Source organism: Gopherus flavomarginatus, chromosome 15 (assembly GCF_025201925.1).
Source record: "Gopherus flavomarginatus isolate rGopFla2 chromosome 15, rGopFla2.mat.asm, whole genome shotgun sequence".
NCBI classification, from domain to species: Eukaryota; Metazoa; Chordata; order Testudines; family Testudinidae; genus Gopherus; species Gopherus flavomarginatus.
The window spans coordinates 16,001,349-16,027,811 of NC_066631.1; the positions used below are offsets into that span (position 1 = coordinate 16,001,349).

Sequence of the window (26,463 nt, forward strand, 5' to 3'; positions counted from 1 at the left end):
TGAGCACTGAAGAGCAAACTCCTCTTTGCTTACCACCCCTGAATAGACAATACACCATTCACCTTAAAGGGGGGCATGGGGTTGTTGTAGCAAGTACATTGCTGCCGCACACTAGGAAGCTCTTACATACACTATGCCTCACACGGCCCCTTCAGGAGGCCCGCATAGCTCAGCACTTTTCACAGCTTGAGTGTAGGCTTATCCTCTCAAAGCAAAAAAAAGTCTGACCCTTTGGGTTTCTGGTCATCTGCTCCTGAGGTAGGAGCCTCTGATTTCCCAGTCCCATATAACACATGCTCGTAGAAACATGTACACTGTTTTCTATATCAGATCTTCACAACTACTGAAAAAGAAAAGAGGCAGGATGTTATATTTGGGCTTAACTTATAATTAATATAGAATAATCAGCATGGGTTCATAAAGAATCAATGTTGCAAGCCGAACTTGATTGCTTTGACAGAATCTCAAAAACAATGTCTGAAGGGAATGCAGTATAGGGCATATGTTGGGATTTAGTATCAACTCAAAATCTTACTTGAAAAATTAATTCAAATTGCCTTGTGCAGGTGACATACACATTGAAAACTAGCTAAGAGAGTATAAAGCAAAAGTGTAACAGCAGTTTATCAAACAACGGGGTGGGTGAGAGATCTCTTATGGGATATCAAAAATATCACCAATACCTTAGTTCTTACGTAGCGCTTTTCATCCAAAGATATCAAAGCGATTTACAAAGAGGATCTGTATCATTAGTATCAGTGATCAGTATTAAGTCCTGGAGTATTTAAGATCTTTGTTAGTTATCTGGAAACATGCTAGTGAAATCTGTAGACAATGTTAAATTGGGAAGAGTTGACTTCCAATCAAGACAGAGAAAATGCAAAGACTTAGACAGATTAGAAACGTGCAAAATAACAGAATTCAGTTTGTAAGAGATACAAACTAATACAGCTGGGGAAAAACAATCTGAATATAACCTACAGGAGAGATGAACTTGGATGAAGTAGTCCTCAGGTGATAAGAGGACAGCAAAATTAGATGCGTGTTTGCAGCGGTATATGGCAGCCAAGAAAAGGACAATGTAATTTTGGGAGTATAACGACTGAGGTCAGGTTTATTTAAAGCAAGGACCTATAGTCCCCCTCTCTCTATGGTTCTGGTGCAACTGTACCTGGAATACTGTACATTTCCGAGCACCACGTTATCAGAAAGATACTAACAAACTGGAGGGAATTCACAAAAGAGGTACAATGGTGATCTGAGTTACTGACTGATGAGGAGAGATTACAGGGGAGAGAGCGCTCGAGAGAGATGTTTGGCTAAGAGATTACAGAGTACCAAATTTCTGAAGAGAGTGTAAACCCCCAACAGTTAAGGGGAAATAGTTAATTATTTTTGGAAAAACAAGTGATCTACATTTGGGAAAGAAACATTTAGGCTGAATATCAGGAGAAGCTTCCTCAGCCTAATACACTTTGCTCTCAAGACTGGTCTCAACAGCAGGGGTGAACTTTTAAAATTCTACTGAACAAGCTATTAGGAAATGGATGACATAAAATGAGCATTCCATCTCTAGCTTCTATTATCCTCTGAATTTTGTTGGCTATACCAATAGCTGTTTGCAGCCAATACCATTCTCCTACTGTGATCTCATGAGATATCACAAGCTATCCAGGATCGGGCCAGGTATTTGAGTGGAAGACCCACTCCAAAGGAAAGTCTTCCTTAGTTTAGAAAGCGGTGCTGAGAGATCTAGTAGGGTACTCCTCCATCTGAACCAGCACCGAACCATTGCCCTAGAACTGCATTATGGCAAATAGTACACTTGCTGCCTTCTGTGATGGTACATAAAACTCAGGGCCCTGATCGCTCACAGAGAGAAAAGAACCCATGACATCTTTTGCAGAAAAGGAGACACTAGACCTAGTGTCCTAGCCAAATGCCAGTTTTGGTAGCTGCATTCTGCCTACCTACATTCCCCTGACAATTTTAGTCAGAGATGATCTTATTCTTTGCTGCTTTCCCTGAGGGGTGGTGAAATGCTGCTGTGTTATGTTAAACAGTTGCCATATTCCACACCAGGCCAGCGGTGGCTTAAGCAATTTATGTATATACAAGTACATAAAGTTCTTTACATATAAAAGTACACCTCTACCTCGATACAACGCGACCCGATATAACACAAATTCAGATACAACGCAGTAAAGCAGCGCTCTGGAGGGGTGAGGCTGTGCACTCCAGCAGATCAAAGCAAGTTTGATATAACGTGGTTTCACCTGTAACACGGTAAGATTTTTTGGCTCCTGAGGACAGCGTTATATCGGGGCCAGAGGTGTACAATATAAATGTAAGATATTGTTATTAACAATTAGAATTTAGAGTTTGCTTTTTGTTCCAGATCAGAAGTGTTCTTTTGTTTTGCCTTTTTTAAATAAAAGTAATCCACGCATGACTGTATAAAGCAGGGGTCGGCAACCATTCAGAAGTGGCGTGCCGAGTCTTCATTTATTCACTCTAATTTAAGGTTCCGCATGCCAGTAATACATTTGAATGTTTTTAGAAGGTCTCTTTCTATAAGTCTATAATATATAACTAAACTATTGTTGTATGTAAAGTAAATAAGGTTTTTAAACTGATTAGGAAGCTTCATTTAAAATTAAATTGAAACGCAGAGCCCCCCGGACCAGTGGCCAGAACCCAGGGAGTGTGAGTGCCACTGAAAATCAGCTCGTCTGCCGCCTTCGGCACATGTGCCATAGGTTGCCTACCCCCGGTATAAAGCAATAAACGTATCCAGTCAGTTGATGTGATGCTCATCAGCAAAGCTGCACAAAAAAGTCTGATCAGTATTTGTATAACTCGTTATTAGTGTTGGTAGTCGGGACTAAACAACATTTTTCTGTTATACCTCTAGGAAATTCTATTCTAGAAAGAACAAGTACTAAAAACACCACATCTCCACCTTCTTCGAAAGAGGTAAACATCTTTAAAGGTGGTTAATTTGGGGGTCATTTGCTAATTTAACAAATACGTCCTCAGCAGCTGTAGGATTCTGCTGTAGGTAACAGCAAAGAAAAATGTGGTCATACATCTGGAAAATACCTGATAAATTCATAATAATCTAGCTTTCCACTTTAACTCTATTTATATTTCCCTACAAAATCAGTTACAGTAACACATGTGCCCCCATCTGCTTCCTAAGACATTTAGATGAAGCATTTCCAGAGTCTGTTTTCTGTCGATAAACTGAGCTACTAAAAATATAGTTCCATTCAGTTGCTATTTGCAAAGTAAAGAATGCTTTTTATAGAAACCCCTCTTCCATGCCTGATACTTTGCCAGCAAGCAGGGTCAGAACTACCAATCCAGCTCTCAGTTCTTGCTCTCTCAGACACAAGGACATTCAATTCATCTCAGGAAAGTGAGGAAACCTGTGACAAATAAAGATTTAACTACATAGCTGAAAGTTTTCCAAAGAGACAATGTAGATAAGCCAGAGTTCCAGCCGCAAACTCATCATGACAAAATTCAATGATGATCTGTGGCTAAGAAACAAAGCAAACTAGTGACAGGGCTTGCAAGGGTGAAGTCACTCACTACCCAGGGTCATCCTGACACAGAGAATTTATAAGGAAGAAAGCCACAGACCTTGGACTTTTTTATAAAAGATTTACCAAAAGAAAACAGGTTTCAGAGTGGTAGCCGTGTTAGTCTGTATCAGCAAAAACAATGAGGAGTCCTTGTGGCACCTTAGAGTTAGTCTCCAAGGTGCCAAAAGGAAACAGTACATGGGAAACAATAATGAATTCACACATTAAAAAACAAAAACATGAGGATCATGACAAAAACCCCTGGAAATTCCTGTCTAAGGATGAAAAGCAACACATGGTAGAGTTTCAAAACAGCATACAAGGATTCAGTTGCATGACTCCCATTGACCTGAATGAGAGTTACACAGCCAAGTCTCTGTGCATTGCTTTGATGACTGACCTCTTTGACACACTTCTGTATCCTCCAACACCTACACACAACAGGTGTCCCTATGCTATTTCCCCAGTTCACCTCATTATGCTGGTATGCTGGAGGACACAAATGGTTCATTTCCTCATTGAACGTGAACCTCCTAGCTTTTCTTGTTTCCTGTCACAGCCTTTAATTCCTTTTCTTTGTTCACTTTTAAAATACTTCTTAAATTTTGAGGCTGCAGAACCAAATGTGGTGAGACAGAGACAAATTTAGCCAGTGGTCTGCTGCATGCCTGAGCAGATAAACGTAATTCATGGTGCATAGTCCAACAAGGAGATGAGAATTTACAGCATACACTAAAATAAGGCTGGCATGTGCACTGATTTTATGTTAAAAACAAACTCCTTTAGCCACTGAAAGCTGCTATACATAAACTGACTTTCACCCCAATGACAATCCCCACCCTCCCCCTCAAAATAGGAACAGTTTGGGAGTAATGGCCTACACAGTTTAGTTTTTAAAATAGAACAAATGTTGAGTGAGAAAAGCCAAACGTGTTTAAAATGATGGCACGCTGGTTTCTCAAAATGTGTTCAGCATTCCACTGACCCAAATTTCTCTTCTGTATTTCAGTGGTTTCCAGATAGATTTGAGAAAATAAAATAGATTACGCCACACAATGATGTAGTAGAAAGGTTTAGTCAGCATGAGTTTGGGATGAGCGCATTTCTTAAGAGTAGCAAATCCACACACATACTATGCAGGTCATCCTAGATGAGTTCATGGGTGGTGTCAAGAGTGAATTTAACAACATGGTTATTATCTCCACATAGATGGGGGTGGTGGGAGTATAAATACGGCTGACTGGTCATTGGTACACAGCCTAATTCATTTAGGTTAATATATAAACTGCTGGAGATTGAGTGAGAGATACAACTTCTCAGAAGAGGCATAAGTAAGATGCAAGTAAATTCATATAATCTCCCTGCAAAGCAACACAAAACTGTCATGCTAGTTTTTGGAAGATTTATGCATCTAAGAGAGCTTAGAAAGGAACATTTAAATACAGTAAATTTAGGTGAGTAGCAGAAAGCTGTTTTTATTAATATATTTAAAATATGTACCTATGGAACATGTTAAAATCCTAACATTTATTTAAATGACTGCAGATTTTAATCACTCTTTCAAAACGGTTTGGTTTTCCATAATGATGGCACAAATAAAATAGTCATTTACTGTCTCATTACTATAGCAAAACCATTAGCATCTTGGCAGTTAGATTCAAATATCATCGTCAGAAGCTTTGAATCTTGAATCTGAGGAAAGTTGTGGGCATTGCATTCACTGGGCTGAAATGTTTAATTTTGTAGTAGCCTGAACAGTCAGAGTCAGAAGGACTGGGGGGAAGGGGGAAGAGAGAACAACTGTACACATGCTTTTCAGCACAGCAATACAAAAGGAAACAGCACACTTCTTCCCATGGACAAATAAATTTGAGGAAAATTTTCAGCTTAAATTTGCATTTATCAGCCTACCATTGGTGACACTTCTCTCATTCATAAGAGATACGCACTAATCTGTGACTCCAGTGGCATGATCCACCAATATAAAACAAATTTCTATCTTGCTGTAATGCAAGCTTAACAATCAAATAATTTTAAGGTCTAATATTTAAACTCATTTTATAGTAAATTTCTTTGTAAGTTAAGTGTCTATTACAGCAGATTAGAAAGTAGTTTTACAGTCTCTTATTATGGGTTCCAGTACTAGTAAACTCACTAAACAAACATAACCTTAGTCACACTTCACATTCAGAGAAAATAAAGACCCCAACTTCCTTTGTAAATGTACCAATTCTCTTTGAAGTTTTACATTTTATTTCTACCTAGAACATAGTTACATCTTTCTAGCTTTGTAACTTTCTTTCAACAAAACAAAACAAAACCACATTCCCTCCACTCCCAGATTTTATAGGGTAACAGACATAAGCAAAGCATATTTAGGTGAAGATTTCTGCATTGCTGCCAGTTTTCCTCTAGATGCTGACACTTTGAAAAACCTACTTTGCTGAGATTTGCATTTTTAAAAATCACCCCAAAAATAAAACAGTATTAATATAATTATTTTTTTCTTTTAAATAGCTGAAAATGTATATGTGGATTATTTTAATTTCTTATGACAACATGGTTCATGTATTATTGGCCATCTGACCAGCTAGTTAGACATAAAGAAGTCTCTGGCCATCTAAGTCTCCTTCTAGTTAGCCAGCCTCTACTGTAATCGTTTGTTAATTCCCACTTGGCTAAACTGCAAATCTGATCATTCTTACAATAACCCAATGGTTTCATGCCACTTTTAAGCAAAGATTTAATAGCAAGGTCTCATAACTAACATTTCATTATGATTACACCACAGTACGATACATTTACTTGTATACTATAACGTGTTACATAATTACACGTACACTTGTCAACATACAAAAACAGTGTATGTTTCTGATGCAGATTCATTGATTTTTTTTTTACCCAATGTGTACACTTACGCCACAAAATTACTAATCCACAAAATTCAGCAACCCACAATGGGCTTCCCTGCTAAATTAATTAATCACAGTCTACTATGCCCTCGTCTACACTACCACTTAAGTCAATGTAAGTTACATTGCTCAGAGGTGAAATCCCCTCCTGAGCAATGTAATTTCCATCAACTTAACGTTATGTCGGAGGGAGATGCTCTCCCATAGACATATCTTCTTCCTCTCATCGAGGTGGATTAAATACGTAGACAGGAGAGCGCTCTCCTATCTACTTATCGAGGCTTCATCAGACCTGCTAAATCGGTGCCACTGAGCCGATCGATTGCAGAAGTGCCGAGTTAGCACTGTAATGAAAAATAATCTGATTAAAGTTTCACTTCAGCTCTGGTGAAAATTATATGGAATATCTAAAGCTTGCCATCTGGAGAACAAATGAAAGTGACGCGATTGTTACCCACTACAAAACACTGTTTCTCTAATCAGTTGTCATTTTATATTAGCAATGCAACAGAGAGTGGCCAGTCTGCCTAACACTCCCCAACCCACTCCAAAAGAGGGTTTAGTAGGAGGCATGAGACATAGAATAGAATAGAAAACAAGAGGAGCTTTACCTGCAGTGTCAGGATGTCCTGCCGAGTAAAGGGTTCATCTGTCAGGAGATCCTTGTAGCTTTTTGTTTTTATGTTCAGCTGCTCAACTGCCTAACAGCCAGGTGGAAAACAAGAAATTAAAATTAGAAATTATCTGCCAGGCAAACGGAAGACATCTCACACCCCTTATAAATATACAGGATGACGTAAACAAATTAGAGACATTCACCTCCAATAGGTGATCAGATTGTTTCACTGAGCTCCTTTCCTGATTTTGGAAAACATATGTATTTATTTCCTAACCATTTGACTCAACGTCTAACAAAAAAAAAATCTTTTATTTAGGACTCTGTAGCTACATAGGTTGTTACTACATGTTTTTCAGCCAAATTCCACATAAGAATTGAAAGAAAAGCACAAAAAGAAAATCCTGTCATCTGTTTTCTAGATTACAGTTAAAATGCACAGAACCACATTTTTATGCATGGAGCAATATTAATCTCTGATTTAACAGGTGCAATGAAAATGATTTACAAAATGGGCAGCAGTTCACAGTATGGTAGGAATCAACACCAAAGAAACACATTGTACTCCTCAACAATTAAAATGATCAAATCAGAATCATCACTACATCACTTCATGAAAGACACAGCTTTACTTACAAGGAAAGAAACAGGAGTGTGAGTACATAAGTGCCTTCTCCTACCCAGAACCAAAATTGGTCATATTTTTTCTGCTACTTTAAAAGTCTAGAAATGAATTTATGGCTTATATAACCTAGGGATAAATTACACTGGCCAGAATGATGTATAATGTGAGCAAATGCTGTGAAAGTTTCCCCACACATCTGCTCAGCTGAGCTTCTCTTTAACAGGGTATGCAAATTGTAGCAAAATGGGTAGCAGTTTTACTATATGGGCAAGCATCTATTAAGGATTAGGCTGTCAAGTCTTTTACTTGTAAATCAAAACAAAGCTAGTATCCATGTTTCCAGAAGAGAACAGAAAGTATTTTAACTCAGTCTCATCTGTTCACCTAACTGGAGATTTTAAAACGTACAATGCCATTTAGAACTGGGAGAACATATTGGGGTGGTTCTCTTGGGGGAGAAATGGGGGGGGGGAAGGGTTGGTGAATTCAGCCCCTTTTCTTGTTGCAATTGTACAAACTTTTTTTTTTATTTGAAATTTCAGTATTTTAAACAGCTTGATGTCTGTTTTGTGTGAACGAATTCCCACTTGTGGACTGTTCACAAATGCTCACTGCATGTATTTCTTACAACAGTGGTTCTCAGTCGGGGTACACAGAGGTCTTGCAGAGGGTACATCAACTCATCTAGATACTTGCCTAGTTTTACAACAGGCTACAAAAAAAGCCTAGCAAAGTCAATACAAACTAAAATTTAATCAAGATAAAATGAAAAAGTAAGGAATTTTCCAGTACTAGTGTACTGTGACACTTTTGCATTTTTATGTCTGATTTTTGTAAGCAAATAGTTTTTAAGTTAGGTGAAAGTTAGGGTACACAAGGCAAATCAAACTCCTGAAAGGGGTACAGTAGTCTGGAAACGTTGAGATCCACTGTATTATAATACTGGATAGTCAAGCTGTGTACATGATCACACAAAGGTTTGAAACTGATTGTATGGCAAGGTCTATATAAACAAACCTTTGCTCACACAAATGTTCACGAAACGTGAATAAAAAGTTGAGAAATGCAGTTCCCAAGTGAAGTTCTCAAATATCCACTAATAAGTTACCTATTTTTTTCCAACTCCAGTTAAAATATTCTTGCTTACTGAAGAAGGTTAGAAGCAGGCAATCTGCCCTTTGTGCATGGATATGTATTAGAAAGAAATCTTGTTGGGTTCACAGAAGATTTTTGTCCATTCAACTGAAAAACGTGTGACAGTGAATCAGGAGTTAAACATTCTGGCCTACAAATCTCTCTTGGGCTCAGCTACATGCAGCTTACTCAAATGACAGGCTTTAAAAGTAATAAACATCTTAAATCACTCAGTCTGTCCATAAGAGGTGAAATTCATCCCTGTGAAAAGGCCAAAGGCGTCTGCTCCAATTCAGACCTATTTTGAAGACTTAAGTTGGACTTCAGTGGCGTATAGACATCTTGCTGTTTCCACCCTAATGGAGATAGCATGGTTTAGGGCAGGGAACTAGGATTACCTGGGTTCTAATCCCCTTGCTGCTCCTAGTTTGCTGCATGACCTTAGGGAAGCCTCTTCACTTCTATGTGCCTCAGCTTCCCTGTCGGTAACACACGGACAACACCTACCCACTTCTGTAAAGCTCCTTGAGAGCCTTGAACAAAAGATGCTACAAGTGTAAAACATTAACACTGAAATGCAATGGAGGGCCTACCTCATAAGCAAATACATTTCCAGTCGTCCTGATAGCCACTATATGGGAGTTATTGGTGAAGACAGTGAAAAGCACTGGACAGTGGTATTTACCTGTGGGGGAGGAGAGGAGAAAAACAAAAAAACAAATTCTGCATGAGTTTTTTATGGTTGTTTAGACAAATGGAATGGTTGCTTTAGTTGTCTTTGTGAAGAATATTTACATTCTTTTTTGTGTTCAGTGTACAATTAGTGGTCTTTTTAATTCATGCTTTGTTTCTGTAGTATTTGTGGGTGGATAAAGTAGAATGACACCTACAAGAATTACAAATCAAGAGAAAAATGGGACTTCGAAGTCTACCATCCAGTAGCCAGCAACATAGTCACGTCACATAATGGGGTTGGTGTCTACTCAGTATCACAACATCAATATCGTAATAACCAAGACACTCTTGTTGAGTGTACCTTCTCACTACCCCCACCACCCTGTTTTCAGTATCCTTCTCAGGAACATATCTTGGTTTATATCCAGCAGAGGTGCAGATGAGATGGTGCCCTTTGCAGGTTCTGCTGGTAAGAAAAGGAAACACTTCGTATTCAATCTCAGTAAACAGAATTCCATTAAACCTAAGCACATACTTTTCAATAAAGAACCTGGCTTCAGCTCAAATTGAGTTGTAAAATTTTCTTAAGAAGGTCAGCATAAATATTAAACACGTCTTGCATAAAGAAAGTGATGAAAGCCAACAGATCAAGAAAATGTATGGATAAACTTAACAGAAAGCAATTAGAAGATGATTATTAATTCTTGATCAGTTTGCTAGATTGGGAATTCGGAAACAGCTTTGGTTCATTAGATTCTTTTCCTACTAATTACAATCTGATAAATCAAAAACAGCAGGGAGAACTGAATAAAGATAGCACCACCATGACAGGACAGAGAAGGTCCTACAGATATTCACCCACTAGTCACGGAGAGACAGTGCTCCAATCTCAGACTTGTAAAAGCAAGGATAAGAAATTTGGGGGATTTTATTTATTTATTAATCTACCCAAAACTGAAGGAAAGTTATTCCCTTTGAGAATATGTAAGCTTCAGAAGCAAATTTAGAAGGTGTTTTATGGCAGGGGCGTCAGTACTTCGTCCCATTGAGAGACACACAAGCAAGCTACCCAGAGCCTGAAGCCTGCCCCCATGCTGCCTAAAATAAAGGAAGCTACAGCTGCTTTAATCTTTAGTACCAAGGAGCACTCCATGAAGATAGTGCTCCATCTTGATCTGAATGGAAGGTGCTCAGATAAAGACAGAGCATTACATGGCTTTTCCTGTAATAGCTTCTCATCCCACTTTCTACATGAAAGAGGAGAACAGATACCTGAGCATGTGTTAAAATTCCATGAGCCATGTTTTAAGAAATGCCTGCTGTTAGGCAGCAATAAAGATCAATTCTCTTCCTTTCCTACTGTAGCCTTTTACTTCATCTAGCACCACCCAATGGGCTCTTCTTAAAAAAAGACTGTTTTGACAGTTCACTGCTACTGTAAGCTTGCCTTTGTTATTACTTGTACTGTATAAGTGCCTGTGCATCCCAGCCGTGGAGCAGGACCCCACTATGCTAGCACTGTACTAACACAGAACAAGAACATGATCCTTGCCTCAAAGTACTTCAGCCTGCTAGCACGGACTCTGGCACTTGCGCACCGATGATACAGCTAGCTACATATATCCCACAGTAGTGATAAGTGCTTCCACAACCCCGCCCCCCTCCATTCCATTCCACCAGTCTTGGCTAGCAGCCTGCACTTCAGTAAACATTTGCCAGTTCACTCACAACCTCAGCAGAGCAGGGTTAACTGAAAGCGACTAGTCTTTCCCTTGCAGATGGCAAGGGCTCTCTCACCCATGGCAGCTCATGTAGTTCATGTACAATGAGTTGCTCTGATGAGAGTGCATTTCACAGATGCTGAGACTCTTTTCCTTTGAGTATAACTGGTTCTGAGGAGCAACCCCATCGTATTTATTAGTGTCCGTTCCTGCTACCGTAAACAAAATGTGCATCCTGACCAGCAATGTCAGGAGTGAAATTGCAATCAGTGCACAGCAATAGGGCCCATGCACTAGGCATTGGTTACTGGCTCTCCAAGCCACATGTAAACTCTTAGCAGTATTCCCCAAAGCCATTACACTGTTAAAGATGAGAATTTATTCCTCCTCCAAAAGAAGTGGTATTAGTTACAAATTTACACTCTAAAAAGTGAGGAAATTCTACTATACGGCTCCAGCCTTAATGCCCTATAACCTCATGTTCTCCCTTCCATACGCAGATCAGAGACCTCCCTTTGCTCTTATCACCTTCTCATTCAGAATGAAACACCCTCCATATTACCAGCCCCTCCAACAATCACCCCCTACCTAAAAGATTTAGTTGTCAATAGCCACACTACACAAAGTTTTCAAGAGATACTAGTGATTTACCTGAGACACCATATAAAGGGACCTGGTTGTCACGAAGTACGCTCTCTGAAAATCAGGCCCCTCTAGGGTCTCTCAGGTTGGGCACCCAAACACTGAAGCACCCAAAATCACCAGTCATTTTTAAAAATCTGGGTACCTCTCTCCAACCTCTCTTTTTGGGGAAAATCAGAGGGTGGAGCCAACAAGGCTCCAATATCCAACCTATTCCAGCATGCTGGACTTCTTACAGTCAGGCTGGGACAGGGCATGGAAACGATTTTGGTGACAGTGATGGAGCACCTCAGATAGCCAGGGACAGAGACACATATACCTACTAGAAGGGGAGCTCTTCTTCATTACTTATTCTAAGGATGAAGAGCCTAACCCTACATCATATGCCTTTTTAGTTATACCCCTACTTCTGATGTATGATGCACATTATTATATACCCTGGACCCCCTGAGAATGTTCTAATCTTTGCCTGTACAAGTGAATTCATCTGAAAAAGGTTAAAGAATTACAATATTCATAACAAGGTTTAGAAACAACCTAAGCATGTCTCGTGTACATTGCCCATGGAGGAATGCATTCATTTCAAGGATGACTTTTTGGAAGCAATTCTACTGAACTATGGGAGAGCAAAAAATGGTGACAATGCCTCTAAAACACACCTTTTTCTTCCCACACTACTTTTCGGCCTGCAATTCTTGTAATATTTAAATTAAAAATTCACCTTTGGGTTGAGATTAAGCATAAAATATTGCAGCCCAAAGGACACTGTTTTGCAAAAAGTTGTAAGCGGAGAAAAATAAGAGTTCATAATGAAATGACTCCTTTATACTTAAGAGTCTCTATGATGACTCCTTAATATTCTAAACTTGTCATTTTAGTTGGGCTAGTCCCACTTGAGTTAACGGCAGCTGTACAGCAAAATGCCCAGAATTGTGAGCTGAAAAATATAATGGCCAAAACGTGACCTCCATTTTAGGGTGTCCAACTTGAGATCCCCAAAAGCTGTCTGATTTTCAGAAAGTACTGAGCTGGAGCTATAGTAAGTTGTGCACCCAAAAATTGCTATTAGTTTTTTAAAACCTTTACCAATTTGTTGATATTTTACCGATTATGACAATGTTTTAAAGGCATTAAGATTTGTCATTTGAATGCAAAACTCTGAAGAAATCTGTTACCCATCATAGAACTCTTATGACAGATGGCGTGGTCTCATGGATTTAGCGAAAGACTTAGGAGCTAGTAACTTTTAAATTCTAATCCCATCTCCAACACCTAGAGCCCTTGTTGCCTACATTTTCCCCTCAGTAAAGAGATGATGATCATTGTCTGCTTCACAGAGGTTTCATAAATTAATGGCTGTAAAGTTATCAGAACATATAACATGCAAAGTATTATAAATAAAACTATAATTTTCTCCCTTATATTATTAGTGGTCCTGGATTGGTCCTTGATTTTACATCTTTAAGCCAGCAGAAGCATAACCACAGGCTCTTCTCTAACAGGCTGTTATTCAGAAAATGCCATGAACAGGATCCTCAGAAAACAATTATCTTGAGTTGCCAAATGAGTTATTGAGCATTTTGCCCCCAATTTTACCAGTGTCTTCAAAATGGAGTTCAAATCATGGAGGACTGATAAGGAGGATCAGTGAAGTCTGCTGAGTCACAACACCCCATGGACTTACAATGAGCTCCATCAACTTCTATATGAGAGTCTCCCTTTCCCACAATGTTACTATATCTTAGCAAAGGCAGCATCTCCCTTTCCCTTGGTCTTTTAAAAGCCAGACACAATTCCACTGAATTGACTGGGAAGCTGGGGAATAACTAGCATGGGAAAATCAACATTTTCCAGGCTAATGTGCTTCTAATTCTTCTGTGACGTAACACTGCAACATTAATGAAGACTTTATTCTTCTATATTCTGTTGCACATTATCTCAGGATAATGAAGTAAGCCAGAGTGAAGGGTTAAGGTACAGGCTCAGATTCCTGTAGTAAATTGGCTATAGTAGTTGTGGGTATCAGCTAAAGATAACACACCATGTAATTTCACCCTTCCAGAAACTCTAACTCTCATCATGTAGTACCTTACTCAGTAAGCAGTCACAAAACAAAATGGGATTACTTTCAGAAACAGAAACTACTCAATGTAAGGGTGGCAGAAATGGGGCCTTAATGAAGAACATATTGATTCCAACGATCAGTGACAGAGCTCAAAAATAAAATTATGATCCTACATGGAAGGTAACAAGTTACTTTAGTACATGAACCTACAGATGTAACAGAATCCTAGTTTGTAAAAGCGTTCAGAAAAAATAAAGACTGCACCAACTCACCTTCATTGTTTTTAGCGAAGTTTAGCTTCACAAGAGATTTGGCATCTAGTTTCTAAGGGATACAATAAAATATGGAAAAATTAATCACTGCTCACACTGACCTCAGAAATAAAATAATACCCTGGCATTAATGAAGCCTGTTATTACACTGATTGCATCATCATCAATAATAAACCACCTGTTATTTTATCACAGTAACTCTGGAAATGAAAGGGGACAGAGCCAACCCCAGAAATCATATTTATGGAATTTGAGAACAGGGAAACACATTACAGTATTGTAGCTTGATACAGTATTGTCATAATACCAATGTAATAAACCTGAGATTAAATAGTTCAATTTATACTTTGCCTCAGCACAAATTAAAAAGGGGGTTAGCATGAAAAGATGAGAGGCAATAACTTGCAGCAAATACATTATATTGAAAGCTATTCTTGATGATTAAAAGTGACAATTCTGAAAGGCATTTCTGCCAGAGTGCGTAAAGGAAGCAAACTATTTGTGCAATTACATTTATTATCACCGTTTAACTTTTGCTTTAACAGACTATACGTCAACTCACATACTAACTAGCAAAACATCAGAAGTAATGAAGAATGGTGCTGTGAAGTCTCAGGAAAAACTTACATTTTTGGTCATTAAGAATTTTTAATACAGCTGATACCGTAGCAAGGGTTCCATGGATTTTATGACTGAGAATCAGAGTTAAGGGGAAGATTAAGCTGGCCTGCTAGAACTGATTACATTACTTTTACTTTTTTTTAAATCACCTGACAGGGAGTCCCTCAGGCCCTGATCCTGCAATTTGATCTGTGCAGGCAGCAAAGTCCTACTGAAATCAACAGGACTCTGCATGGGCATAGCGATCCTCCAGCGCAGAGAAGCATTTATTTCAATAGGACAGAAGTGAGTGTTTGATCATCAGACCATAGTACCCAATCCTGAAACTGAGTGCCTTCCTCTTTCAGGTGCAGTGCACCCTCAACTACCACTGACTTCAACAGCCTGAGGGTACCTTGTAGGATTAGGCCCTTACAACCCTAAGAATTTGGGTACGAATGGCTATTGGTAATGCAAGTAAAACTAAAACGGCCACTCCCGAAACTTGCAGAGTGTTAAACCTACCAATATAATGCATCATGATGGACCACAGGTTTATAAGCTAAGTCAGGACCTCAGAAATAATAATAATAAAAGCCTAGTTTGAGAAACATACAGGCTGTCAGAAAAATTGAGTCACTGCCAGATTTCCTGCTAGGAGCTTCCACAACAAAGGCCTTTTAAAAGACAACTAGTCTTGCTTTCAGACAATCTATTAATCAACAAATAAAGAAGGCAGGGAGCTGTATTCCTCCTTGTATCCCTAGACAGGTCTCTACTCGTTACTGTTTGTACATCTTTATAAGCTTTGTGCAGAGACTTGTTGGCTCAATTTTGATGGCGTATAGTGGTTACATAAAAAGTCACATGACCATTCCCCTCCCTCCCTCCCCCCCCAAAATCAAGACTTATGTTCCTTGATCAGAAAACTACAAGATATGACAGCTGGCTTATTCTTCTATAACAGCTGGGCTCTTTTTTTAAATTTTTTTAATACTAGACTGCCTCTCAAATTGTTTTGTCAAGTCACAGCATTAATTAGCTGCCACAAAAAGATAACCATCTGCCTAGTTTCCTAGCAAGACCAACAAGGGAAAAGATGGGAGACGGAATGAACATGCTAGTTTGTTAGCGTTGTCTCCGGCCCAGTAATTGGAGGATGCAAATCCAATATGGTGGTTCACATGCTGTGGTTGGCAGGCGAGACAGACATCATCTGCAGGAAGGTATAGTAATGGCAAAGACTGCACGTTCAATCTAAAGTAGGATTTCTTACTAGGAAAAAGAAATTATTGAGGAAATGGAGAAGGCTTTACAGAGCTGACAATGTAAACTGATGTGTTTGGATGGCTTTGTCCTGCCTAGAGATATTACTGCAAAACAGATCCACAAATACATGCTCAACAAAATAGCCCAAATATTAAATCCAAGGTGCACTCCTTCACAGAGACACCACCTCTTGAAATATTGAAAAATCTCTACGTCTTCTTTAAACTGATTGTAACTGAAAGAGATGCCATCTCCCTCTGCTCTCAAAAGAGGAGAGCAGGCCATCTGTGAACAAAGCAAGGAGCTGCTGCAGCTCAAAGAGAGGCAGTCCTCAGACAGAGATCCTAGCTATGATTTAGGATCCAAACTGTTGTATTCGACTGCATTTTCTGCAGTATTTTAGTCTGCTTCCAGCTAGAGTCGATCAGCACTAGCACAAGTTGTAGCACATTATTTTATTAGTCAAGATGTATTATGTCCTTAGAAGCACTATCATGGCCTCAGGCTCCTATCTAGTATCCTAGGAGACAGTACAGTGCCACAGGTCACATCTTTTGGATGAGAGCAAGTAAACAATTTATTTCTTGATAAAGGTTGCTCATGTTGCAAGGCCTAATGTCAGCATGCAAAAATAATATGGGACAACACCTCACTACTGATTGCATTCCCAGGTAATGGTTCCATTTGTAATATGAAGACAAAAAGATGTGACTGACTGAACGTAGCCAACTGATCAGTATGTGCTACATTACAAAGAAATCTCAGAATCAGAAAGAGGCTAACTCACACTCATGTAATACATTAACCACACAAAAAGTACATTAAAAGAATATTGTTACAGTAGGCAAGTCAAGATCTCAAGACAATGCAAAAACTAAGCTTGCTTATTAACTGGTTCTCAGTTCCAGTCTCCTCCCTACAAGATTCCTCATCCGATTTCAGTTCCGCACTCCACATACTGGCTTCTATTCCTAGTTTCTTTGCCCAATCATTCCCAGTCTACCCACACACCGACTCCCAGTCTTGGTTTCCCCTACCTACTCCCACCAGACTTCAGTTCCAGTGACTGCCCTCATACTCCTTGTCCCAGTCTGCTCTAACCACAGGACCAGATCTTGTCTCTTCTACATTCAAATCAGGTAGCTTCCTCCTCCACACTGCCCGGGCGCAGCAGGGGAGGCACGGGAAGCACAGAAGAGAGTCCCCCTGCCCTCAGTTGAGATGCCAGCACCTGATGCAGCCTACAGCAACCGAGACCAGAAATTTCAGATGAAGTCTGGTTCAGCTCTGTGCTGGAGCACATGCAGCACAGACAGAATCTTCAGGAAATTCAGCCCCTAAAATCTACGAAGTCTCTATGGAGCATGCCAAACTGCAATTTTGCAAAGGCTTACAATTTGGCCATATCTGGGTGGCTTTTCATGGGGAAGGCAAAAGAGACATCCTTAATACAAAGGCCACCCTCTGGCAAATGTCATGTCCCTGCTCCAAAGCCTAGGAGCAGTACAGTTGTCCAAAGAAAAAGTCACCAGAATTTTTTTTATTTTATTTAAAAAAATACAAAAAACCCCACCCAGGAGCAAAACAACATTTTCTCCTAATTTCTTGGAGACAGTGAGCCCATTTTGGCTGAAGCACCCACAAAATAAAATTCAGCCTGAGGCAAGCTTCCAGCTTTCACTCTGAATTTTCTTGTTTATGCCACTGAGTTTGATTGTACTGAATTTCTTTAAGCTCAGTACCAATGTGGACACAAGAACAAATGGATATAAACTGGCCATCAGGAAGTTTTAGACTTGAAATTAGATGAAGGTTTCTAACCATCAAAGGAGTGAAATTCTGGAACAGCCTTCGAAGGGGAGCAGTGGGGGCAAAAGACATATCTGGTTTCATGACTAAGCTTGATAAGTTTATGGAGGGGATGGTATGATGGGATAGCCTAATTTTGGCAATTAACTGAACTTTGACTATTAGTGGTAAATATGCCCAATGGCCTGTGATGGGATGTTAGATGGGGTGGGATCTGAGTTATTACAGAGAATTCTTTCCTGGGTGTCTGGCTGGTGAGTCTTGCCCACATGCTCAGGGTTTAGCTGATCGCCATATTTGGAGACAGGAAGGAATTTTCCTTCAGGGCAGATCTGAAGAAGCCCTGGGGTTTTTTCGCCTTCCTCTGCAGTGTGGGGCACGGGTCACTTGCACAGGTGCCAACTTTTCCAAGAGCTCATGTGTCTCCCCAAATCCCCGCCCCAGCCATGCCTCTTCCCCGAGCCCCCTGTGTTCTCCCACCTCCATCCCAGTCGAGCAAAACAGCTGTTTTGCAGCGCAAATGCTGGGAGCTAGAGGGAAAAAGTGGGCATGCGGCACAGTCAGGGGAGGAGGCGGAGCGGAGGTGAGCTGGAGAGGGGGCAGGGAGCTGCTGGTGGGTGCTGACCACCCATCAGTTTCTCCCCATGGGTGCTCTGGGGCTGGAGCACCCACAGAGTCGGCACCTATGGTCACTTGCTGGAGGATTCTCTGCACTTTGAAGTCTAAACCCTGATTTGAGGACTTCAGTAGCTCAGGACACAGGTTAAGGGTTTGTTACAGAAGTGGATGGGTAAGATTCTGTGGCCTGTGTTGTGCAGGAGGTCAGAGTAGACGATCATAATGGTCCCTTCTGACCTTAAAGTCTATGAGTCTAAATACCTGGCAGGGAAAATTTCAACCCAAATGATTAAAATTTGGTAAACTTATAAACAACTGTAAAAAAAGGTCTTGTAATGGGTCACTGTCTGGGGTCAGCACTGGGGCTGCTGGCCAGCCCCCAGGGGGTCAGGGTCTGGGCTGCTGCCCAACCAGGTCCAGGCTGCCACCTGGCCCCTCACCCAGGGCTCCATTCCTGACCCTACTCTGTGGAGGGGTCTCCAGGTGGGAGGTGCTGGGCACAGGGGTCTGTGGGAGGACTGTGGCTCTCAACTGGTGGCCCAGGTAACACATTCTGGGCCGCATAAGGCAGCCCATAATGATAAACAGGTTGAGAGCCACTGATCTAGCACCAGTGGAAGAACTCTTCCCCTCCACACACAAAAAGAACTCTCACTCTGTCTCAAATAAAGCAATACAAGAGTTCAGACAGGTGCGTCCGAGTATAGAGGAACCAACTGAGATTACCATCTAGGGTCTGTTAATCATTGTTAGCACAGACAGTGTTTAACCTTTCTTAAAAGTATAGAACCCAGATTTTTTTTTAAATGCTGGAAGTGTACATTGTGCTTGGCTGCTCCTTCTACCCCAAGTACTCCCTGTACAAGTGGTATATGATCCCTTAAAATGTGGGGCCAGTGCAATGCAGCAGTATGAGAAATCCAGAACAAAGAAGTGTGCTTGGCATTTCACTGACCGGTCTAGTTGAGTTCAGGCATTTCAGAGGTTATGTCTACACAGCATTTTGGACTGAGCAGGAGCAAGACTCCCAGCCCAGTTGACAGATTCAGCCTAGCAGGGCTTACGCTAGTGCTCTAAAAATAGCTAAATAGAGAGTGCTTTGGGCTGGAGCTTGGGCTCTGAAGCCTATCCCCATCCTTAGGCTTCAGAACCCGAGCACCAGTTCAAACTACAACTTCAAAGTGCTGCCTACACAGCTATTGTTAGAGTCCTAGTGCAAGCCTCACTAGCCTGAGTCTGTCAACCCAGGCTTAGAGGCTCACTCCACAATGCTGTGCAGACATATCTTAAGGGTGCACCTACCCTTCAATAAAAGACCTGGTGCACGGCAGGTGGCCTGGTGGCAGCTGGCCTGGATCAGCTGACTGTGGCTCGCAGGACTTGGGCTGCAGGGTGAAACTTTGCAGTGTAGATGTTCAGGGTTGGGCTGGAGCCCAAGCCCTGAACCCTCCCCGTGAGGGTCTCAGAACTAGGGGGTGCAGCCTGAGCGCTTACACTGCAATTTTCAGCCCCACAGCACAAGCCATGCGAACATGAGTTAATTGCCTCGGGCTCTGAAACTCAGTACGGGGTTTGTTATTGCAATGTAGAGAGGTGTGTCACAGAGCAGGGGCGGCTCTAGGCATTTTGCCGCCCCAAGCACGGTAGGAAGGCTACCTTCGGTGGCTTGCCTGCGGAGGGTCCGCTGGTCCCGCAGCTTCGGAGGTCCTCCGAAGCCGCGGGACCAGGAGACCCTCCTCAGGCACGCCTGCGGGAGGTCCTCCGATGCCGCGGGACCAGGAGACCCTCCTCAGGCACGCCTGCGGGAGGTCCTCCGAAGCCGCGGGACCAGGAGACCCTCCTCAGGCAAGCCGCCGAAGGCAGCCTGTCTGCTGCCCTCGCAGCGACCAGCAGAGCGCCCCCCGCGGCTTGCTGCCCCAAGCACGCGCTTGGCGTGCTGGGGCCTGGAGCCGCCCCTGTCACAGAGGCTCAGGTGACAACAGCTTTGCACTCGAGTGTTGCCTGCTGTCTGAGCCATGAAGCAACTTCCTGTTACCCACGGGAGGTGTTTGTACTCATTGTTTAGATTTAGAAGGTGGGGAGGAGACAAGGCTGTAAACAGACGTATACAGGAGGGCTGGGGTTATGTTGTGGGCAAAACTGCAGGTTTTTGTTTTCAAAAGTCTATTAACGAATCTTTCCTTTTCCCTCTATAATGTAGCAAAGACCTAGCTCATTACACAAAGCAGGCTTTTCAAACCTCAAAGCCTGAAAGCTCTGGGCCCTTGTCCAGCAACCCTTAAGGCAGGCAAATGGTCCCCATTGCCTAAAATGGGGTTTCTTGCCTGAGAAAGCGTTTACAGGATCTGGTCCTCTGTTTATAAACTGTGAGCAAGGAAAAGTTATGCAGGGAAGTCCTGCCAGCAAGGCAGTATTTCCAGTGTGTTGGCTTTAAGATCTGCATGTGTCACACTGAAAATTATGAAAGAACATTCTATTTAGATATAATTTGGATCCCATAGCATATTTTCTGAATTTTTAATTCTCATAATCTTCATTTTATTTGAAAACAAGATAGTCTTTCATAAGGGTTAAATGCACTCCTGTTATACTTATTCAGCACCAAAAGTCAAAGCCTTCTATTTTCGATAGGACAATTTGTTGCTGTGGAAATGATCATTATGCCACAAGCAGAGAACTTAGACTTCAGATGGAGAAGCTGAAGCAAGAACAGATGAGTTCTCAAAGGGCGAAAAATACTTGTTTTTCATGCATATATCTTATCAGTAATAAAGCACACGAGAGAATCAAAGTGCAAAATATAAGGTGGAAAAGCAAAAAACTGTTTCTAAAACTAATATTCTTCAAAGATTACTGTAAAGTCTCAGTAACTCTTCAATGAAAATATTATTCAGGAAAGAAAAAGCAAAGTTTAATAAAAAGGCACAGGTTTGAAATTTTAAATTTATCACCAAATCTCACATCCAAGATTACATTTATGCCATAAACATTTTCCCAGGCAGAAATAAAAGCTAGTATTCTTTTAAAGATACAATTACACACTAGTACTGGAAAGCAGGGTTAAGACACAATGTCAGCTGTTTAACAATGAGGATTGGAAAAACTATCTGAGCTTTCCCTTCAGCAGATTCTCTCCCTTTTTGAGACACGCTTCCAACAAAAAGCAACAGACTCCTGTGGCACCTTATAGACTAACAAATGTATTGGAGCATAAGCTTTCATGGGTGAATACCCACTTCGTCAGATCCATGGCTTCCAACAAAGCCAGTCAGGCTACTTTTGGCCATGACCTACTTTCTAGCAAGCATTAACAAGCCCCACCACAGAGTTGTCTCTAGTCTGTCAGCTGACACAAACTATTCCTCCTGGGATGCGGAAGGGCAGCTTTTGGATGAAGCATGCTGATTGTTTAAAATTAAATCACCCTTTGTCACTGATGCATGTGAATCATGAAGATATGACCTATAATCCCTGCATATCAATTAGTTACACACTCTGAATCCCTTTGGTCCGTGTCAACATGTTCATCATTCCCCTGTTAAAGACTTGTTGCTAATGAGATTTTGACTCTGCTGGATACATACCAGTCTGAAAAACAATCAAAACAGACTCGCTTTGTTCTTCAGCCTCTCATGGATAGTGACGGTGGGGAGCAGCAAGAGTTTTATTTACTAAATGCAGAGCTTTCCAGATTCCTTAACTGAGTTAATGTTAAAAAATGTTAGTCACCTAGTAATCTACCTAATAGCCTATGGTAGTAAGGGACAAAAACAGAGAGCAATGCCATCAAGGATAAAAATCTCTACAAATTCAACTCTGATGGCAAGGTCACTGAGGAGTCAGAAACATCAGACCCTGAATTGGCCAGCCACAGACAAATCCTGTAGCATAATGGACAAGATGCAGAAGTGAAGAGACTTTGGCACTACTGTAGGCTGAGAACCACCAAAATGGGACACTGGAGATTTGGGGGAGAGGGGGCGGAAAACAGGTACAAAAGATAAAAATGGATTTGTCTTACGTACCCATTGCTGAAATTCTGCCTGCATCTTTACTTACACTTCAGGTTCTTTTAGAGATCACAAAACTATTGTTCTTAGTTTCCCATCTTTGAACTTCGAGAAGCAACCACACCACTTCTCCATTCACTGAACATTCAAGAAAAACGCAGATGATATTGCTTGGCTGTTTCAGTTTCAGTTGCAGAGCAGCAGGCATACTGAGTACTACTTAACATTTTAAAGTGAATTTAATGCTGGTGAAAGGTGCCACATTGACAGCCTTGGAGACAACGTCTATAGTGAGTGCACACAATAGATACGCTGTAGGAAACAGAAGTGCAAGCCTAACCCCAGTTAAGATTGCCCAGTATGCCTCAATGCTGCCTTGGAGGCACCTGGTCTAGACATAAGAAGATAGTTCAGTCTCCAGATCCATTCAAGCTACAGAAACTCAGCAGAGACTCCTAGTGTGACTGCCAGCTATGACAGTATTTTAATCACATGGACAATTGTCCGCTCAGAGCTAGACCAATACTATCAATTCATTTCCACAGGTCAAACAACAGCCTTTAGTTGATAATGACTTTCATTCACTACAAAGTAGTTCCAGATTTGGGCTGGTGGCTCGGAAGTGAAAAGGGGCATCTCTCATTAGCCACTTCAGGTCATCAAGTCCCAACAGTAAATATTTAATTAAACTGACACTCCACATCAATCAGAGCCCTGCCTTTAGGGCTGCAGAGATTTGCTTGACTCGCAGAATCTGGCAACAGCACTGCCATAACAAATGGAATGTTAATAAAAGATATATGGAAAGATAATGAACAGGACAATAGAACCTCAGAGTTACAAACACCTTGGGAATGGAGGTTGTTCGTAACTAAAACGTTCATAATTCTCAACAAAACGTTACGGTTCTTCTTTCACAAGTTTACAACTGACATTGACTTCCAACAGCTTTGAAACTTTACTATGCAGAAGAAAAATGCTACTTTCCTTTTATTATTTTTAGTAATTTACATTTAACAGTAATGTACTGTATTTGCCTTTTTTTTTTTTTTTTGGTCTCTGCTGCTGCCTGATTGCATACTTCAGGTTCCAATGAGGTGTGTGGTTGACTGGTCAGTTTGTAACTCTGGTGTTCATAACTATAAGGTTCTACTGTACAATATAAAATATTAGACCTGCAATTTTAATGCAGTCTGAGATCTTCTATCAACCCAGACACACAGTACCCATAGTCAAATCTAACAGTTCATGGAAAATACAGAGAAACAGAAGTACTGAAAAGCCTTAAGTCTCACATTTTAGTGAAGTCTGGACAAGAGAAGATCCGTAGAGAGTCTGATACTGAATCTCATCTAAGGCTACAACTTTTCATAGCTTCCAAGTGCCACAAACACAAAAATGCATCTAATGTACCCCATCTTCCACCAAAATAAGAAGTGGAGGGGAAAAAAGACCACCTGTTCAGTCTGTAAAATCTAAATTCAAATACTTATTTGCTCTAGGAGAAAAAATGCATTAGGAATAACAGGATACATTTGTGTGCGTGTGTGCCCGAGTGTGTGTCCAGAGCCAGTCTACTGAATACCAAAACTACCCATCATTCCCCAGATCCAGAGGACCAGGAAGGTACAGCAGCTTAATCAGCACCTTGCTGTGTTTTTTTAATTAGCCTCCCTCTTCATTGTGAATTTAAATAATTAAGCGTTTTTCAGAGTTTTACCTTTCGGCCGCATCACAAGGAACCAAATATGACTCTTTAAAATAGACACACTCAGGCAAGCTACAGGTGTGTCACCACCTGTAATATACACACCTAGAGAAAGGAAAAACAACCTACAAATAACTGATCTATGTCCATTATGAGAATGGAGAGTGGGAGGAAAGACAGGAGGAAGGGGAGAAAAAACTATATATATTTAAAAAAAAAAAAGGACAACAATTTTCCAGATAAAGACCTAGCCTACTAAGCCTGTAACCAAGTGATCTTATCACTGTCACCTTCATTCCCTCTATCCTCCTGCTCCTTATATTAATTTTATTTATGACCATAACTAGTTATGACATGTCGAATTTAGATTGTTCTCTGGGTAGGATTCATGTCTGAACATGTTTCTGTGGGGTGCCTGGCAAACTTGTGAGCACTAGCCAAATAAAATATTAATAGTTTTACTGTACACAAAAAGGTGATCTTTTGGCACACATTTAAGAAGAGTAAACAACAGGAAGTTGAAAGGAATGGTCAAACTCTTTCATCTTAATACCTACAAATCTTTTAAACAATGCCTTCAACTGCAGCAGTGAATTCCCCAGAAGCCAAGGTAAGGGGCTGACAGGGAATTCAACATATGCATTCAAAGTGTGCAGGTCACACCTTTTTTGTTTATTTAAAAGTACAGAGAATGATACATGGGGCAAGATTAATAGGGATTCAGTGCAAAAAAGTTGTTATAGTTTTTAATACCTTTGCTCAATCATGAAAAGTTGCAAATCACTATTTCTAATACTATCACAAATAGTGATAAACTATCTTTCCAAAATGTGAAGAGCAGTTCTGTGTAGATCAAAAGCTTGTCTCTTTCACCAAAAGAAGTTGGTCCAATAGAAGATATTACTTATCCATCTTCTCAGCTACAGCTGGAACTCTCTTATTTTGTGTTTGTACAGCACCTAGCGTAATGCTGGTCTCCCAGACACCGACAGTTAAATATTTATTTGTATTGTGCTAATCTTGCAGTACCTTTCCCTTGGGGAATTTTCTTTTCCCCCAGAGACGTTCAATTTGGTATAGATTTTGAAGCAATTTCTATTAGCTCTGTTTTAACACTAAAGTTCAAGGCATTTTGTGGCAGTTCAGTTAAGTCTCTTACTGGTATCTTATATGCCACATACATCAGATATTCAGGGATCAAGACAACCAGAGGCAGAGTTAATTCATCCAAAATAATCCCTTAACAGTTGAAGATTTCCTTGTACATTATGATCCTTGTTGATGCTTTTCCAGAGCCACATTTCAGCTCAGTTTCCCTGAAGCTGTGATACATGGTGTGCGTTACAAAAGGACTAAGAATAAAGTGGGACAGCATGCTTTGTGGGGACCGTCTGCTGTTCCAATGAACACAGCAAGGGTCCTGACGCTATTCTGAGATGATGTGCATAAACATGCTAGCAAAATGAAAGCTGGACCTTTTGCCACAAAATTCATGTAATTACCTTTAGATTGTTCACTGAGATCTACTAATTTCCGAAGCAAATTAGGTAATAAGGAAAATGTGGTCCAAGCACTACATATTAAATAGTTTATCTTGCTGAAAAGGCTTCATGTGAAACCTGGCACACAGAATAGCCACAAGTTTCTGCAGGTTCATCCTCAAGATATTTGAGCCAGAGGCCTTTTACCCCCTCCAATTGTGAACACATCTGGAGAGATCTATTCACAGCTCCGTACAGGAAAAAAACCCACTCCCTCTAGAAACACTGCTGCAAACACAGACCATAGGAATACAGTCACCAGTGTTATCAGAAGGCATTCTCCCTGGCTTATTCTTATCTACAAAAGCGTCTCCACTTCTGGAAATACCCAAAGGGCGAGTTACTGAGTGAAATCAGACAGTTTGGCAATCATGTCCCAACAGGCACTGGTAATATCTTTAAGCAGTCCCAGTACATAATTTTTAACCTTTTTTCCTGTCCTACACAGAACATACAGCCGAACAGATATGCTTATGATCATTCTCTTTTTCTCTCTTTTAGTGAAGTATGTGAAAGCCACAGTGTGGCCACATCATACCTAAACCAAGTCTCTTTAGGGAAGCTTCCACTAACACAGCTTCCTCATGAAAAGTAACTGTTTTCTACTTTGTAATAAGCTATTCTACACACAGAGAACCTTGTATTTTTCGTCACTG

At 40.7% G+C, this 26,463-nt stretch overlaps 1 protein-coding gene across 2 annotated transcripts in view; it reads right to left on the minus strand.

The window, feature by feature from the left end:
* Positions 1-26,463, minus strand: part of PPIL2 (peptidylprolyl isomerase like 2) — a 120,888-nt gene that overhangs the window by 76,114 nt on the left and 18,311 nt on the right. Inside the window, exons 7-9 of one of the 2 annotated variants that reach the window (XM_050924238.1) lie at positions 14,253-14,303; positions 9,471-9,562; positions 7,114-7,203 (exon numbers count right to left, since the gene is read on the minus strand). In XM_050924238.1, coding sequence (XP_050780195.1) covers positions 7,114-7,203; positions 9,471-9,562; positions 14,253-14,303 — 233 coding nt within the window. Of the gene's footprint in view, positions 1-7,113; positions 7,204-9,470; positions 9,563-14,252; positions 14,305-26,463 lie in introns of both variants that reach the window. The other variant, XM_050924239.1, reaches the window with a different exon arrangement.